This window comes from Sciurus carolinensis, chromosome 1 (assembly GCF_902686445.1).
Source record: "Sciurus carolinensis chromosome 1, mSciCar1.2, whole genome shotgun sequence".
NCBI lineage: Eukaryota > Metazoa > Chordata > Mammalia > Rodentia > Sciuridae > Sciurus > Sciurus carolinensis.
In genome coordinates, this window is record NC_062213.1 from 193,868,641 (window position 1) to 193,885,935 (window position 17,295).

Sequence of the window (17,295 nt, forward strand, 5' to 3'; positions counted from 1 at the left end):
TTAATTTTCTCAGCTACAAAATAATATCTGATTCACAAAATTACTATAAAAGGAAATGAGGTAATGTAAATAAAGCAACTAATATACCACTCAGCAGTGAGTAAATAATTAATATGGCACCTAACTGTTATTCCCAGTTAAAACAAAGAAATCAAATGGCCCTACTGTAAAGATCAGAATTACTGCTATTAAAGTCAGGTGCAATGGTACACACCTGTAATCCCAGCAACTTGGGAGGCTGAGGCAGAAGGATCACAAGCCTGAACCAGTATCAGCAATTTAGGGAGATCCTGTCTCAAAATAAAAAATTTTAAAAAGGACTGTGAATGTAGTTCAGTGATAAAGCACATTGGGTTCAATCCCCAGTACACTCCCACAAAAAATAATAATAATAATAATAATAATAATAATAATAATAATACTTGAGCAAAACCATCCAAACACTACAAATAAGAGGAAAGAGAAATATTCTTGCTTCTACTTGAAAGGGTTATTTGATCAATTCTTTCAGATATCTCATTCTGATCTCAAAGAGCAGTTTTAACTAAATGTAACATTTGTAGCCAAAGGGTCAGAATGTTACAGAATGTAACCTGCCTCTATTGTAAGAGACAAAATAATATTGCTTAATCAAATTAAAGTCAGCATACTATAGAAGCAATACATGCAAACCCGCATTTATAGCAGCACAATTCACAATAGTCAAACATGGAAACAGCCTAGGTGTTCATCAACAGATGAATGGATAAAGAAAATGTGGTATATATACACATAGAGTTTTATTCAGCCATAAAGAAATGAAATTATGTCATTTGCAGATGGATGAAACTTGAGAACATTACTAACAAGTACTGAAAATTCAAAATCCTTCATCTAATTCACTATCTTAGCAACTTTTTAAAAATGACTTGCATGTAGATTCAAAGAGTCATAAAAACATATTCACATCATTTGTCTCAGTAATTCAATTTCAGATCATGTATCCAAAAGGAAGAAAACACTTGCTCGTCAATGTGCCAGGCAATGTGGCACAGGTGTGTAATCCCAGCAACTTGGGAGGCTGAAGCAGGAGGATTGCAAATTCCAAGCTAGCCTAGGCAACTTACAAGACCCTACCTCAAAATAAAAATAATATTTTAAAAGGGATGGGAACACAGCTCAATGGGTTCAATCCCCAATCGGGAGGTGGGGAGTGTGAATAAAAAAGAATTTAACAGTAGATACATCTGCCAGTTAAAGAAAAGAAAAAAAAAAAAAGACCCTCCGACACCTAAAAGATCTCCAATCAGGACCTAAAACATGTTATAATAGGCTTCTATTAACTAAAAAAAAAAAAAAAAAAAAAAAAAAATCAGCAAGGTATCTTAGGTGCCTATTACAGTGATATACTGGGTAAGATAGAAATTCTGCCTTCAAAGGCCTTCAAACATTTCCATAACTGAATGCTTACAGTGCCAAACACTACACTAGGATACTCAACATACATCATCTTATACACTTTTCTAGTTGTAAACAGAAAAGGTTAACAATTGTAGTCTCAAACTGCTATAAATCTACACTATAAGTGCCACAGGTGTTCATTAGAGTAGCAAATATGGGGCCAGGGGCAGTAGTAGGCGCCTGTAATTCCAGCAGCTCTGGAGGCTGAGGCAAGAGAATCACCAATTCAAAGTCAGCCTCAGCAACTTGGCCAGGCCCTAAGCAACTTAGCAAGACCCTGTCTGGGGATGTGGCCCAGTGGTTAAGCACCTCTGGGTTCAATTCCTGTTACCCCCACCTCCTGGGGTGGGGGTGCAGAAATGAGAGTAGCAAGCATGGAGAGCCAGGCATGGTGGTGGCATACACCTGTAATCCCAGCAATCCAAGGACAGCCACAGCAATTTAGCAAGGCCCTAAGCAATTTAGTGAGACCATCTCAGATTTTTTTTTAAAAAGTAGCAAATATATAACATTGGTCTATAAAGTGAGAGCAAATCTCTAATTAGATGAAATATCATGAGGTAGGGCTCCAAAGTAAGAAACAAACAAACAACCACACACAACTGGATGAGTTCAGGTCATAGAAAGGCTGAAAGCTAGGCAAGAAGAGCTTTAACCTGGATGAGGAACAGGGAGATACCATTTCTTTTGTGACTGTCAACAACAGGGGTTTTATTAGGAATATCAATACTGTACTTGTATTCCAAGGTGAACTGTCAAAGAAAACCAGATAAAGTCAGAGAACTTATCTAAGAAAGTACTGTAATACTACACAAGAAGCTAAAGTAGGATGATTTCAAGTTCAAAGTCAACCTGGACAATTTAGCAAGACCGCATCTCAAAATAAAATTAAAAAGGGCTGGGAACGTGGCTCAGTATATAAAGTGTATCTGAGTTTAATCTCCAGTACCACAAAAAAAAATTTTTTTTTTTTTAATTTTTAAATTTTCATCAGGCTGCAGAGGTCTTGCATACAGAGGGGTAAATTTGAAGAAGTTTTTTGTTTTTGTTTCTTGCTATACTGGAGATCAACTCAAAAAAATATATAAAAATTAGAAGTGCTAGCGTTGTAGGTCATTGTTAGAACACCCGGAGTTCCATCTCCAGTACCACCAAAAAGAAAAATGAAAAGACCATTTGGCAGGGACTGGGGATGCAGCTCAGTGATAAGAGTGATTGCTACCATGCATGAGACCCTGGTTTGAATTCCCAGCACCACAAAATCTTAATAAAAATACATCATTCAACAAGAATAACAAATGCTGTAATATTAGCTTTGAAGTCTGAATCAATACAGGTACAGGTGTTTCAGCTTGATCACACAAGTAATTAACAGTATGTTCTATCTAAAAACTTTAAAAACTCAAAGGAAACAAAGAGTTGCAAAGACTGAAAAATAATCAATATATATAGGCAACAAATTGGGTTTTTAAGCATACTTTGAAACTAAGAACAACACTATGTAAAAACTTCTACCTTGACTATCAATTGTTTCTTCAGATATCAAACACATTTGCTAACTAAGCTCCTATAATGGTAATCCAAATACATTATGGAATAAAACTGCTTAAAATCTATTTTTAAGGCTATCTTACAAAATTAAGAATAGTACTGTCACTGATTGAAAGTGATTACAGCTGTTCCCGCTTCCTGTCGTGTTCTTGCCTGAATGGCTGTCACATCCTCTACAGCTCTTTGCTGGTATGCCATTTTTAGAGTGAGAACTCCTCTGCCTACCCAATTTTAAAATGCAACCCAAATTCCACCAGAACCTGAACACCTCCCTCCATGAGCATCTCTACACTGTGAAGGAATACACAATTGTACTGCCTACCCCTTTTCTGTGGCATGGGGGATTGAACCCAGGGGCACTGCACTCTACCACTGACCTATATTCCCAGACCTTTTTATTTGAAGACAGGGTCTCTCTCAGTCCCAAGCTGGTCCAAATCTGCAATCCTCCTGCCTCAGCCTCCAGGTAGCTGAGAATATAGGTGTGCACCACCCACCATACCCACATCTACTGACTTTTAAAAGGGCAAAAACAAAACAAAACCTCTCCTTAGAAAAGCAGCATCCCCAAAAAGTGTATGCACACCACACTGGGCCTGCAAGTATATCAGGGAGAGACCATTAATGTAAACAATCCTATACTAGGTGGTTTTGGATTAAAATATGCCTCTAACTCTAAACAATTCATTTAGATTTTTTTTACCCTGGTACTAGGAATGGAACCCAGGGGAAACTCTACCACCGAGCTACATTCTCAGTCCTTTTTAATTTATTTTGAGACATGGTCTTGCTAAAGTGCCATGGTCAAACTTGCCATTTTCCTGCCTCAGCCTCCTGAGTCCTTGGAATTACAGGTGTACACCATCACGCCAAGCCTATTTAGATTCAAATCGATTAAAGTAGGACATAAAGTTAAGAAATCACATAACTGAAAAGAATTATCTCCAGAATTTAGGTCCCTACCAAAACTCACTACCACTGCTTAGCTCTATTTTAAAAGTTGCTTCTACCAGGCACAGTGGCACATGTGTAATCCCAGTGATTTAGGAAACTATAAGGCAGGAAAATCGCAAATTGAGGCTGGCCTCAGCCAACTTAACACCCTGTCTCAAAATAAGAAATAAAAAAGGACTTGGGATGTAGCTAGGTTCAATCCCCAGAACCGCAAAACCCAAAAAAAAAAAAAAAAAGTCTTAAAGAAATAGGATAAGGGATGGGAATGTAGCTCAGTGGGAGAGCACTTGCCTAGCATGTGCAAGACCCCAAGTTCAATCCCTTGCACCATAAAAATAAAGAAATAGGATAACCCAAACCAAGTACCGAACCCCAACCCTGATAAAATTCTGTCTTTCCCCATTCCAACTCTCTTGAATAACTGGTAACACCAATATAATATGTGAAATAACTGTTCTGTTCATGACTGTGATTTAACTAGAACCAAGGACAACTTTTAAGGATAATATATCATCATTTCCATGTAATACATGCAAGGGAGGGAGACTAATCTAAAAGATGGGACTTAGCTTTTCAGGATGGAGTCAGGGGAGTTTGGGAAATAGGTTACAAGGAAAAACAGCAAAACTATATATTACATTATAAAATACAAAGAAATGTAACACTACCACAAGTTCCTAAAAAAAAACTTATGTGAACAATTAGGAAAAAATTTATAGCAATAATCTAAAACAAATTATTTGAATCACGAATAACTTTCAGAATGTTAAAATGCTGGCTTTGAAATTACTGCAAACTTTGCAGAATACTAGAAAACAAATTAAACTAGGATCACTAACCCAAGAAGAGAGGAAACTGGAGACAATGACTCCATTTCAAAATTTCCTTTGCAGCCAGTGGACAATCAATTCTTCAGTTCCAATACTGGTCTCCCTTCTAATACCTTGCCCAATTTTAACTTGGGATGGAGCTATTTTCCCAGGGATACCCCCCAAAGATCTCTTTCATATATACCAGGCTCAGTTCCATCTCAACAAAGTCCAAACTAAGGCAGTTGTACAATTCTTCTGTGGGGTTTAAGCCAAAGTAGGAATAAATCCTGTGTGGTTCTACTGAGTTCTGTACCATTCACCTGCATTGGAAACTTAAGGGAAATTTTTTTCTACTTTTCTACCAATAGCAAACATTAACTGACACACCAACAGCCTTGGACCTATGGAGATTAGTAGGTTTACCATTTTCTCAAAACTTTAAAATTATTCCATGGGAAAGTAGGGGGCAGGGCTTCCATCAAGCAAGCTTAAGAAACACCAAGTTAAACAGGTTCTCTGATGATCTAACTTCTCTCAATTTTTAATAAACTTATATACATTATGAATTTCAAGATCAGGATACATTAAGTAGAATTTCCAATTTATTTGACACCAAAACCCATGGAAACATCTTTCAGGTATTCTGAAATAGACTAAACACAGGCATTATTCTAACAACTAAAATTATCCTTTACCCCCATTTTTACTGATTTACAGACTATCACAATGACTAAACATTCCCTTCTGCCCTATAATGAACACAGCAAATAAGTAACATAGCCCAAAGTAGTTCAAACACCTCCTAGCTTACATCTTATAAATATTATTTGTATACCTCGTGAAACAAAACAGGATATTAGACATTGTTTAAACCCTAGCACTGATATTCATAGGAAATATCCATTTATTTTAACTTATCTGATAAATAAAAATTTACACTTTAAAATATAATAATTTATTTTAAAATCTTACTTTTTGGGCTGGGAATATGGATCAATGTGTTTGCCTACCATGCACACAGCCCTGGGTTCAATCCCCAGCACCACAAAATATAAAAAACAATCTGTTAGGGGCTGGGGAGATAGCTCAGTTGGTAGAGTGCTTCCTTTGTAAGCACAAGGCCCTGGGTTTGATCCCAGCACCCAAAAAAAAAAAAAAAAAAAATTGTTAATCTTTTTTTAATTTTTTTTTAGATAGTGATAGACCTTTTTTTTTTTTTTTTTAATGTGTGGTACTGAGAATTGAACCCAGTCCCTCACACATGCTAGGCAAGTGCTCTACCACCAAGCCACAACCCAGCCCAATCTGTTAATCTTAAACCCTACAATAAAAGTACATTTTACTGAAAAAAATATTAAATAATATAGATGGTTCAATTCCATTTCAGATGGGATCTAAAACTGAGTTCCTCTCAAATAGCATTCAGTTGGTAAAACAAGTATTAGTAGTTATAGTACAGTTATATGATGATATGATGATGACAGTTTATGAGACCCCTTTTTCGGGGGGGGGGGGTTTGAAGGTACCAGGCATTGAACCCAGGGGTGCTTAAACAATGAGCTATATCCCCAGCCCTTCTTATATTTTATTTAGAGACAGGGTCTAAGTTGCTTAAGGGCCTCACGAAAAGTTGCTAAGGCTGGCTTTGAACTCATGATTCCCCTGCCTCAGCCTCCTGAGCAGCTGGGCTTATAGGCATGTGCCAAAATGCCTGGCCCAGATATTATGCTTGGAAAAAAACTGTAGTCTTTTAATTTTCCTACTCTTCTTCATCTGCTTTTAAACAGATTTAAAAATAAACCAAAAATACTACAAATAAACTGCCTACCAAGAGAGAAACGGATTATAGCTGAAATATTGCTTATACTTTCTTCTAAATTTACGTTCTTCTCACACTCCTTTTAACACTAATTAATACAGTATTCTTTTATTCCACCTCCACTTCTTCCTCTGGTTTCATCTGTTCTTCCTCTGAACTGTTCTCAGAAAGCTCTTCTCTCTTCAGTAACAAATAACTGATAATCTCTTCACTGAAAGTATAGCTTTATAGCTAACAATAGATGGCTTCAAACTGCCACCTGGGATGAAGAGACTGGACACAGGTGTGCCTGAGACACAGCTCTCCTGGCATAGTGAGTCTCCTCTGGCCAGCAAGGAACAGCCTCTCCATTAACCCTAGGGTGGCATACAAATACTTTCCTATGGCTGCCTTGGAAAAGGGTTGGGAAGCATTATTCTAGAGCATATACTGTGCAAAGATAATGCTGGGAACTTCTACACCAAATAGTTTAAGAAAAAGGAAACATATTAGGGAAATAAATTCAATCTACTCCTTGAAGAATAGCAACAATTTTTCAGGATGGCAGCTTAAATACTAGTTATCAACATTTCCCCTTGAGATTAGAGATGAGGTTTATGTTACTTCATTTATTTATTTTGGTCCTGGAGATTGAACCCACTGAGCCACATCCCCAGTCCTTTTTTATTTTGAGACAAGGGTGTCCTCAAACTTTTAATGTTCCTGCAATTGTATCCCAACCAAGTAGCTGGAGTGGATTTAGAGCATGAACCACTATGCATAACTAGCTATGGTTTATTTTAGCAAAGAAACCAGAAAATACTTTTCAAGTTGGACCAGCTAAATGCCAACTTTGTATATTACCTTTAAGTTTTCATAACCAGTATGAAGTATCCTGATCAGGTGCTTAGACCATTCCTCATCAGAGCAACTTAAATGTCATTTAAGTTCAAAAGTAAATCAGGGGCCGGGGCTGTAGCTCAGTGGTAGAGTACTTGCCTCACACGTGTGAGTCACTGGGTTCGAGACTCAGCACCACATATAAGTAAATAAAGATATTGTGTCCACATACAACTAAAAAGAAAAATATACTAAAAAAAAAAAGTAAATTCATATACTAAACTAGGACTTATTAGTAAGGGAGGCAATAGCACTTTAATAACTTTAAAAATTCATTAGTTTCTCATAATGAATACAGACATGAGATGATTCTACACCATAAGTAAGAAAGCATAATTCCTTTAAAAGCCAAACAAGAGTCAGGCACAGATTCTTGCACGGTCTAAAAGAAACCAGACTATCCTTCAGTAGGGGAAAAAAAAATAAAGTATTCATCATTGCTTCTGAAATACCTTACATCACCACCATAGCAGTTCCAGTTTTAAAAAGGATGTTTCAAACCTTAAAACACATAAAAATCACATAGGGATCTTGCTCAAATACAGTCTGACTTGAGAAAACCTGGGATGAAGCCTGAGATTTCCAATGAGTTTCCAGGTGTACTTATGCTTCTGGGTCCATAGACCACACACTGCCTGATTCTTTATACTCTTATTTCTATCATGCTGGTAAAGGTAACTATAAAGCACTGTATCTCTCAAGGACACACATGTCAAATAGAAATAAATGGCTTACTTTGAGAAAATGGTGTTAAAGTATATACAGTGTTAAAAGAACAAAAGTAAAGTCAAGTATGGTGGTGCACACCTGTAATCCCAGCCACTCAGGAGGCCAAAGCAGGAAGATCCAAAATTTTGAGGCCAGTCTGGGCAACTCAGCAAGACCCTATCTAAAAATAAAAAGGGACAGCAATGTAGGGATGGTAGAGTACCTTGGGTTCAATCCCAGTATGGAGTTGAGGATCAAGGGGACACACACAAGTGAGCAACACAACTGAAATAACAGGTTTTATTCAGGTGACAGAACACCAACATTTTTTTAATCCATGATTTAACAATATATCTGTTGCTGTATTAGAAACCATTCTAGCTGGGCACATGCCTATGAATCCAGCTACTTGAGAGGCTGAGGATTAGAAGAGCCCAAGAGTTCAAGGCCAACCTGGGCAACATAGCAATTCTGAAAGGAAGGAAGAGGGAGAAAATAAATTGTTTTGGAATTCAGCATAATAATAATACCAATGAGATTAAATTTTTTTTTTTTTTTTTTTTCTAAAATGGCAAGGAGGAACACCATTTTGATGGCAAGAGATTTGGATTCACTTCATCAAATTCAGCAATGAAAACAATGTCCTGGGGCAACTAGTGAAGAAGCGTTCTGACATCCAGGACTTAAAACAGCAGCAGTGGGCCAGATACAGCTGAGATGGCATTAATAATTGTTTTAGTAAAAACCCTTTGGACTACCAGCCTCAGCAAAAGCAAGGTGCTAAGCAACTCCATGAGACCCTGTCTCTAAATAAAATACAAAATAGGGCTGGGGATGTGGCTAGTGGCCGGGTGCCCCTTGAGTTCAACAGCTCAGTACACCCCCTGCCCCAGCCCAACCAAAAAAAATCCTTTGGTCTAAAGACATGAGCAACAAAAATGAAAACTCTTAGAAACTCCTGAGAGACAAAGCATAACAGAACCAGGATAGTGTAGAAGGGAAGAAGAAGCAAAACTAAGCCACTGTTTGCAAACAAAGAAATAGAGGAAGATAAAAAAAACATTAAATCAGAATAATTTTTAAGAGAATAAGAGAGTTAATCATCAGAAGAGTTCCTAAATGATGGCAAACTGTCCAGATAGTGCAGCTGCAAAGATACAGGACTAAACAGATGCAGAAGGTCAAGCAGAAATTAGTAATAACCACTTCAGAGGGCCCAAATATGGATATGGCTGATCAAGCACAAAAGTTGTCTCGGAAAAAAACAGCATGAAGGCCTATGGAATATTCAGAAAATGTTAACCCTCTGACATCACCAAATTCATTCATTTGACAAATATTTCTTGAAATCTATGTGTCTGGCAGTATTCTAGGTGCTAGGGATTCAGGATGCCATACCAGGATAAAGCCCAAGTCTCACAGAATTTACATGTTAACAGGGGAAATTACCAAATATATTTGGAAGAAAACACCGAATACGCATTACCATAAAACAATGCAGACCTTTAAGACATAGGTATATAAAGAGCTGCTTATGGGAGATAAGGGAATACAATATTAACCCTTCCCTCCCCATCAGAGGCAGTCTTTTTTTTTTTTTTTTTTTTTTTTGGGTGCTGGGGATCGAACCCAGGGCCTTGTGCTTACAAGGCAAGCACTCTACCAACTGAGCTATCTCCCCAGCCCCAGAGGCAGTCTTGTAGCCTAAAGTGATTACTGTCTTCCTTATCCTCTGGGGGGGGGGGGGCACCAAAACAATAGAGAAATGCATTTAAAATGTATCTATAAATAAAAATACAATTTGATTTTTACTTTTAAGAAAGTCTGCCAATATTACAACTGACAGCAAAGTAAATGGTACTTCAAAGTTTGTTGGATCAAAACACTTTATTAGTATAACCTTATAGTATAAAAATAACTACAAATGCTTTCCTAATAAACCATAAAATTATAAGTGGCAAAAGTATCCCAATAAAGTAAAATAAATCTTTTTATTTTTTTAAATGTTGATAGACCTTTATTTTATTTACTTATTTATATGTGGTGCTGAGAATTGAACCCAGTGCCTCACACATGCTAGACAAGTGCTCTACCACTGAGCCACAACCCCAGCCCAAATAACTCTTGAAGTTAGCAAAAACTTCATTATTTGGTCTTGATGGGTTTTAAGAATCACAATGATAATTTATGCCCACATACTATTCTAGGCTGCAGCATTTGGTTTAGATTCCTTTAAAAAAAAAAAATCAGGTTTACTAAGCACAGGTATTGGTCATAATATGAAAACATATTTCAGGGATAAAGAGAGGAGGTGACATCTTTCAGGTCTTAAAGAAATTAATGGAAAGCAGCTCATTTCCTACCCCTCCACCCTGTACTGGAGATTGAACCCTGGGGCACTCTATCATTGAGCTACATCCTCAGCCCTTTCTATTTTGAGACAGAATTCTACAAAGTTGCCAAGACTGGCCTTGAACTTGTGATCCTCTTGCCTCAGCCTCTAGAGTAGCTGAGATCATAGACATAAGCCACTACACCTGAATAGGAGCTCATTTTTAAAACTCAATTTCCAATCTCTTACCTTCTTGTCTCAATTTAAATATTGTTAATTCAAATTATTGTTATATTTTAACAAATGGGTGTGTATATGTGTGTGTGTAAACCTGTTATAGAAAACATAAGAAATACAGTTAGATAAGTGTTCCAATTTTACATTCCTAAAAGACGCTACAAGGTTATTTCAAAAGATCCAAGCTTCATACCTATCCAATCTTCTATAACACCTACATACCACAGAAAGCTGATTTGAATGTACCACTCCTTTTAAGTGTTTCTTAACAAGCAATCTGTTCTCTATATACAAATGAACAACAATGGGAAAGCACTTGTTCCAACACGAACACTACTCATATTATAAAGATGCATAACATAATTGGATCTCACTTGCTTGAAAATGTTAATTTTACTCGAGGGTTTTTTGTTTTTTTTTTTTTTTTTGGTTTAAGATTCAAAATTTTAGTAACAATACTAAAGTGTCCAGCAAGCAAAGATTAGGCGTAAAAATAAACTGGTTCTCTTTTCAACATATCCTTGCCACAAAGAGGGAACTTGAGTCGACTTGGGCATATTCTCTACAACAAATAAGTCAGAGGAGAAGTCAACAGCCTAGGAAAGCCATTTTGGACCAAAGAATTGCTCCCTCAAGTCAGTTCACTAGGGGACCTTAAAGTTAAGGTCGAAGCGGCTACAGATGGTGCGTCTTATGCGTCCCTGGCACAAACTAATTCTGACATTTTTAACCTCCCTGGCTTTCGGACACATTTGAGGCAGCCAAGAAGGCAGGTAACAGGATTTCAAAACCTCGTCTCTGAACACGACGTGCGGGGAAGCGGGCAGAACGGCCACTGGAGAGCCGCCTGGATGTGCGGGGTCCGACTTGTAGGAGTTAAACTCTCACCCCGTACTCTGCGGTGACGTCACCTGCGCACCGCGCTCCTCCGGGCTTGGAGGGGAGGGGGAGAAGGAACAAAGAAGCTCTCCCCCTGGAAAGGGGAGTCGGGCCGGCGGCCGGCGAGGGCTGCGGGAGGTGGTTAGGTAACTCCCGAAAGCGAGGCTTGGGCCGCCGGGCGGCGGGGAGGCGGAGAAGCGAACGGAAACATCAGGAACTCCAGCCCAGGCGGGGGTCGGCGGCCCCGGGGCGACGGCTGAGACCGCCCCGCCCAGCGAAGCGCCCGGCGACCCTCCCCGCCGCCACTTCCCCGCCGCGGTCGCAATTCCGCTCCCCTCCCCCGCCCGCCGCAAAATGTCCGCGGCGGCGCCCCGCGAAGCAGGAAGTCCACGCCGGGCGCGGCGGGCGAGCCCGGCCTCAGAGCTCCGGGACCGGCCCCGGCCCGCCCGAGCGCCCGCGAGCGGCCCTGCGGCCCCGAGCCCCGGCGTCCCGCCCGCTGGACCTCGGGAGCCCGCGGGCCGACCGGAGGGGGAGGGGAGCCGGCGGCTGGATGGGTGTGACCCCTTCCTTCCGCCGCTGCCGGTGACAGCCGGTCCGGCCGTGCCCGCAGCCCGGCACCCCGGGCCCGGCCGCGCACCTCCCGCGGGCGAGCGCCCCGCCGCGACCCCTCCCCTCAGTTCCCGCAGAACCCGGACCCCGCGAGCCCGCGGGCGCACGCGAGCCCGGCGCTGCCCCGCGCTCTGCGACCCCTGACCCCCCGGGCCCCAGAGACCCGGCGCCCTCGAGGACCGAGGAGGGCTGGGGACCGCGCGGGGGGACCGGACGGCGGGGGAACCGTTCTCGCTGGGAGCCTCGGGCCCCGCACTCACCTCAGCCTCTCCGCCGGGGCGTTGGCAGCGCTGCGCGGGGTCTCCTCCGCTGCCGGACAGGGGCACGCACCTGACGTCAGCACGCAGGAGACGCACGGTTGGGTGCCCGCGGAAGTGGGAGGGACGAGGAGGTAGAAGAGGCTGGGGCGGTCCGAGGTGGGGCGGGGCGGGGCGGGGCGGTCCGGGGCGGGGCGGGGTTTAATTCTCCTCGGGCCTGCTGGCCTCGCGCTGGTTTGCGCGCCTCCCACCTTCCCAGCTGTGCTCTGCACCTCTTTCCTTAATTTTGAGTGTAAAGCCCTGACACTAAGGTTTATTTTGCTCCTTGCACTCTTTTGAAGCAAGTATTATCATCCCCTTTTGCTTCTGAGAGTAGTGACTTGTCCGAGATCACTGCAAGTGGATGACTTCCTGACGCCCCCAGGCGTATGTTAATCCGTTTAGTGTGGGAAGTGAACACCACTCTTCTTAGTTCTGCCTAGACCTCAGTGTTCCTGTCTGCAGCCACATGGGTATTCTTTTGGATTGCAGACTTCCTCCCCGCCACAAGGTCTTGCTTTTCTGTTGCTCTACCTTCCTATTCCTCCCTAGACCTTAGGTTAGCGCCCAGCCCCCAAATGTCCCTGCCTTCCCTGGTCATCCTATCTTCACAGCCCCCGTCTTCCCTGACACTGTGCAAGCTGCAGAATAGAGATCTTTCCCTTTTTATTCACTGCTTCCTAATGTTGGAGAAAATAACTTATTTCAGTAATACTTCACTTATTTGGCCAAGAAAGTCCCCTAATTTCAATATAGCTGATCTAATAGTCATATTTTCTTTTGGATATTTTAATTATACAAGAGCAACTACATTTTTTAGTGTTTACTACAGGCCTGATGCTAACAGCTTTGCATGTAGTAGTAGATTATTTATTTATTTATTTATTTATTTATGTATGTATGTTCATAGGTACTGAGGATTGACCCCAGGGATGCCTTACCAGTGAACTACATCCCCAGTCCTTTTATTTGTTTTCAGAGAGGGTCTCACCAAATTGCTGAGGCTGACCTCGAATTTGCTATCCTGCCTCAATCTCTTGAGTAATTGGGATTACAGATGTGCAACCACCATACCCAGCAGTAGTAACTAATTTAATACAACCACCCTGTGAGTTAGGAAGTATTGCCCTCATCTTGTGGATGTATGAATTGATTCTCAGAAGCATTAAGAGACTTGCCCAAGGTCACCACTTCTGGCAGTGGCAAAGTGGGGACTTGCTCTCAGGAGGCTGGCTCTAGTTGACCAGTACAGTATCACACTACCCAGCATATTTATTCTAAAGAAATCACAAGCCTCCATCTAGTACCACCCCTAATGATGCCAACAGTGAACATGCTGGCATACATGTTTCCATAGTATGCATTTTCTAGGGATATCCATTTATTGCAGAAAAATAAAACGATAATCTCCTTTTGTCACTCAAAACTACACTTTCCAGGTCAAATAAAGCATCATTTGTAAAGGCTCATTCTACCGTGTGGGCATTACAATATTTATTCAATCTCCTACTGTTGGAATTTAGATTGTTTTGGCTGTTGTAAAATTCTTTTTCAGTGCTGGGGATCAAACCCAAGGCCTTGTCCATGCTAGGCAAGTGCTCTGCCACTGAGCTTCACCCGGAGGCCAGGCTACCGTAAATTTTTGACTCTCATAATGTACAAGCTGTTTCTTAAACTGCAGGGGGAGGTGGTGCTTCTCCCCTTCCACGGGGCCGGCTGGCACTGCCCTTCCCTGTCCTGAGTCTCACAATCCCACGGATGTTCCCAAGCAACGTCCGCCCTTTCCGTCAGCAGTGGCATCTTGATGGGGTGTCACCCAGCTCCTCGGCTTTTCCCGCCTTTATTCTGAGGTCAAGAGTTCATCTAGCCCTTTGTTAGGTCCCTGTCAGAAGGGCTCTCCTTGACCTTTGCCAGCCCCCAGCCCAGCCTGTCTGTCCTGCCAGTCCGGACTCCACATCTCCCCTGTATCACCTGGGGAGCAGCCTGGGAGCCTCCAGCTCCCCTTCGCCCATTACCTTTCCAGTGTCCATCACTCCTCCTGACAAGGGCACCTGGAGTAGCCCCTGCCCCCACTCTCAATCCCTGTGGCACTAGAAGAGAAGACCCTATCCCCACCTGCAGGGACAGACATGTGAGCCAGGCTCAGCCACCCAGAGCATGTAGAAAGCCCTGTGCATGCATTTCAACAGTGGGCATGTGATCCCCTAAGCTTCCGTCTGGAACTTGGACAGAACTATCCAGTTCAATGAATATTTGCTGGGAGCAGTATGTGATAATGGCACTGCCGGGAGCCAGCTTCCCACAGGGAGAAGCAAGTGCCTGAGAATGAGACCAAGGCAGAGCCGGGAAGCAGAGCGAGTTAGAGATGTAAAACCAAGTCCCAGGAACCCGAGTGAGCCACTGGGTTCAGTTTTCAGTCACGTGAGCCTACAAATTCCTTCTTCTGCCTGCACCAGGTTGAGCAGGTTTCCCTTACCACCCAAGACTCGGCAATCCCTGTCCCCTAGAGGCCCCGTGTGTGGTACGTCGCTACCCTCTGTGAGGACTTCCAGATCTCTACCTCCTCTAGCCCTGTGCTCACCCCCATTTCCGAATTCCCAGCTTCTCCCATGTCCCAGCTGCATCACCAAATCCAGCCTCCGATTCCTGTCTCCTGCAGGTTCTGCGGGGCCTATATCTGCACGTGGCGCCTGTATCCTTGACATTCAAGGGAGCCCAACCTTTTCTGCCTCACGGACTCTGTCCACGAGATCCACGCCTGATCTCTAGAGGCTTCCTTTAAGAATCTCTGCTTTCATTCGTTTCACCCCAGTAGACATTCACCTCCACAGGTCTCAGCTGCAATGGGTCATTCCCCTGTTTTTCCTCTGTCTTCAGAAGAAAATTCAAAGTCCTTTAATTGGGCATATATTCTGGGTCCTCTGCAGTCTGGCACCAACTTGTTATTCTAAAGTCATCTCCCTTTCCCTTTGGTATTATTCAGGGTTCTCAGAGAAATCAACCAATAGGATATAGACAGATGGAAAGACAGACAGACAGACAGAGAACTGACCTACATAATTACAGAGACTGGCAAGTCCCAAGGTCTGCAGGGTGGGTGGGCAAGCTGGAGATCCAGAACAGTCAGGGGTGTAGTTCAGTCCAAGTTGAAAGGCCTGAGACCCAGGAGAGCTGATGCTCAGATTCATTGTTTCAGCAGGGCACAGTGGTGCACACCTGTAATCTCAGCAACCTGGGAGGTTGAAGCAGGAAGACTGCAAGTCCAAGGCCAGCCTCAGCAACTTAGTGACACCCTGGTTCAAAATAAAAAGGGCTGGGGATGTAGCCCAGTGGCAAAGTACCCCAGTACAGGAGGTTGGGGGAAGGAGAATGTTTCAGCTTGAGTCTGAAAGAGAGAAAAATTTTGCTTTACTTGGGGGAGGGTCAACCTTCGTGTTTTATGCAAGCCTTCAACTGATCAGATGCGGCTCACCCACATAAAGGTCAGCAATCTGCTTCCCTCAACTCTACTGATTCAAATGTTAATCTCATCCAGAAACATGCTCACACTCCCAACATGATGTCTGACCAAACATCTGAGTACAGACAAGGTGACATAAAAATAACCATCACACCTCCCACCACACACCTTACGCCATAGCTAGACTATCCTATTGCCTAAAACACCTTTCCTGCTCGTCCGTCTGTCAATTCCCACTCTCCTTCCCAAATGGATCGTACCTTTCGCCAACATGGACCTTATGTCCTTCCCCATCTCTGTGCCTCTTAGAGACCCCCTCTCTGCCAAACTCTGATCTCTCCTTCACTGGGCGAGCCTAGGCCTCAGCTCTGAAGCCCCTGGACAACTCCTGGCCACCAATCATTCCCATACTTTGTATTTAAAGCATACCACAATGGAATCGTTTCTATCTACGTTAACTGAATCATTATGCTCTTATTCATTTTGTATCCTTTAACCTAATTTCCTGGCACACTGACAGCCCTCAAAAATGTTTCATAAGCCGGGTGCAGTGGCACACGGCTATAATCCCAGTGGCTTGGGAGGCTGAGGCAGGAGGATCAGGAGTTCAAAGCCAGCCTCAGCATCTTAGCGAGGCCCTGAGCAACTCAGCAAGACCCTATCTGCAAATAAAATACAAAAATGGGTTGGAGATGTTGGTTCAGTGGTTGAGTGCCCCTGGGTTCAATCTCCGGTACCCCCCCAAAAAAAGTTTCATAAATGGGGCTGGAGTATAGCTTGGTGGTAGAGCGCTTGCCTGGTGTGCACAAGGTCCTGGTTTGATCCCTGTACTGCAGGGGCAAAGTTTGATAAATGATGTCTGATCATGAATGAGCATCATGCCCCCCTTCCCACAAAGCCAGCTTGGCTTCGGCTGCCACACACGATCCCGGCCTCTTCCAAACACCCAGAGCACTGGTGCTCGCGGCCCTCTGCCCTCGAGCTGCTGCAGCACGTTCCCCCAGGCTGCTCTGCCCGCTGGCAGCTCCCGGGCAGGCTCTGTGTGCCTCTAGGTGCTTCAGATGCCCGGAGTCCTTCTTCAGCGCTGCGTGTGCGGCCGTGAGCTGCACTCCACGCCAAACAGCAAAGCCGCTGCCACCTCCTCCCAGGGCCTGCCAAGGTTCACTAGGGGAGGAGGATCTACCTCAAAGAGGCGCCTCTCTGTGGTCTGCAGTTTTAGGATTTGTGAGAAAAATCCTAATTTAAGGCTTTCGATGTGATTCACAGGCAGTAAACTAGAAAGAAAAATGGCTGGATTATCCTAAAAACTGAGCTACTGG

At 43.0% G+C, this 17,295-nt stretch overlaps 2 protein-coding genes across 3 annotated transcripts in view; both read right to left on the bottom strand.

Annotated features, from left to right (window-relative positions):
* Cdc42 (cell division cycle 42) overlaps window positions 1-12,582 on the bottom strand; it is a 36,776-nt gene extending 24,194 nt beyond the window's left edge. For both annotated transcript variants that reach the window (XM_047546852.1, XM_047546857.1), the window contains exon 1: window positions 12,481-12,582. The gene's annotated coding sequence lies outside the window, so the exon portion shown is untranslated. The remainder of the gene's footprint in view (window positions 1-12,480) is intronic.
* On the bottom strand, window positions 234-16,154 carry LOC124966284 (translation initiation factor IF-2-like). The gene is made up of 3 exons (XM_047527347.1): window positions 16,150-16,154; window positions 11,621-12,529; window positions 234-290 (listed from the first exon to the last, which is right to left on the bottom strand). The coding sequence occupies exons 1-3, from the start codon at window positions 16,152-16,154 to the stop codon at window positions 272-274; spliced, it is 933 nt and encodes a 310-aa protein (XP_047383303.1). The 3' UTR covers window positions 234-271.
* Window positions 16,155-17,295: the final 1,141 nt, after the last annotated feature.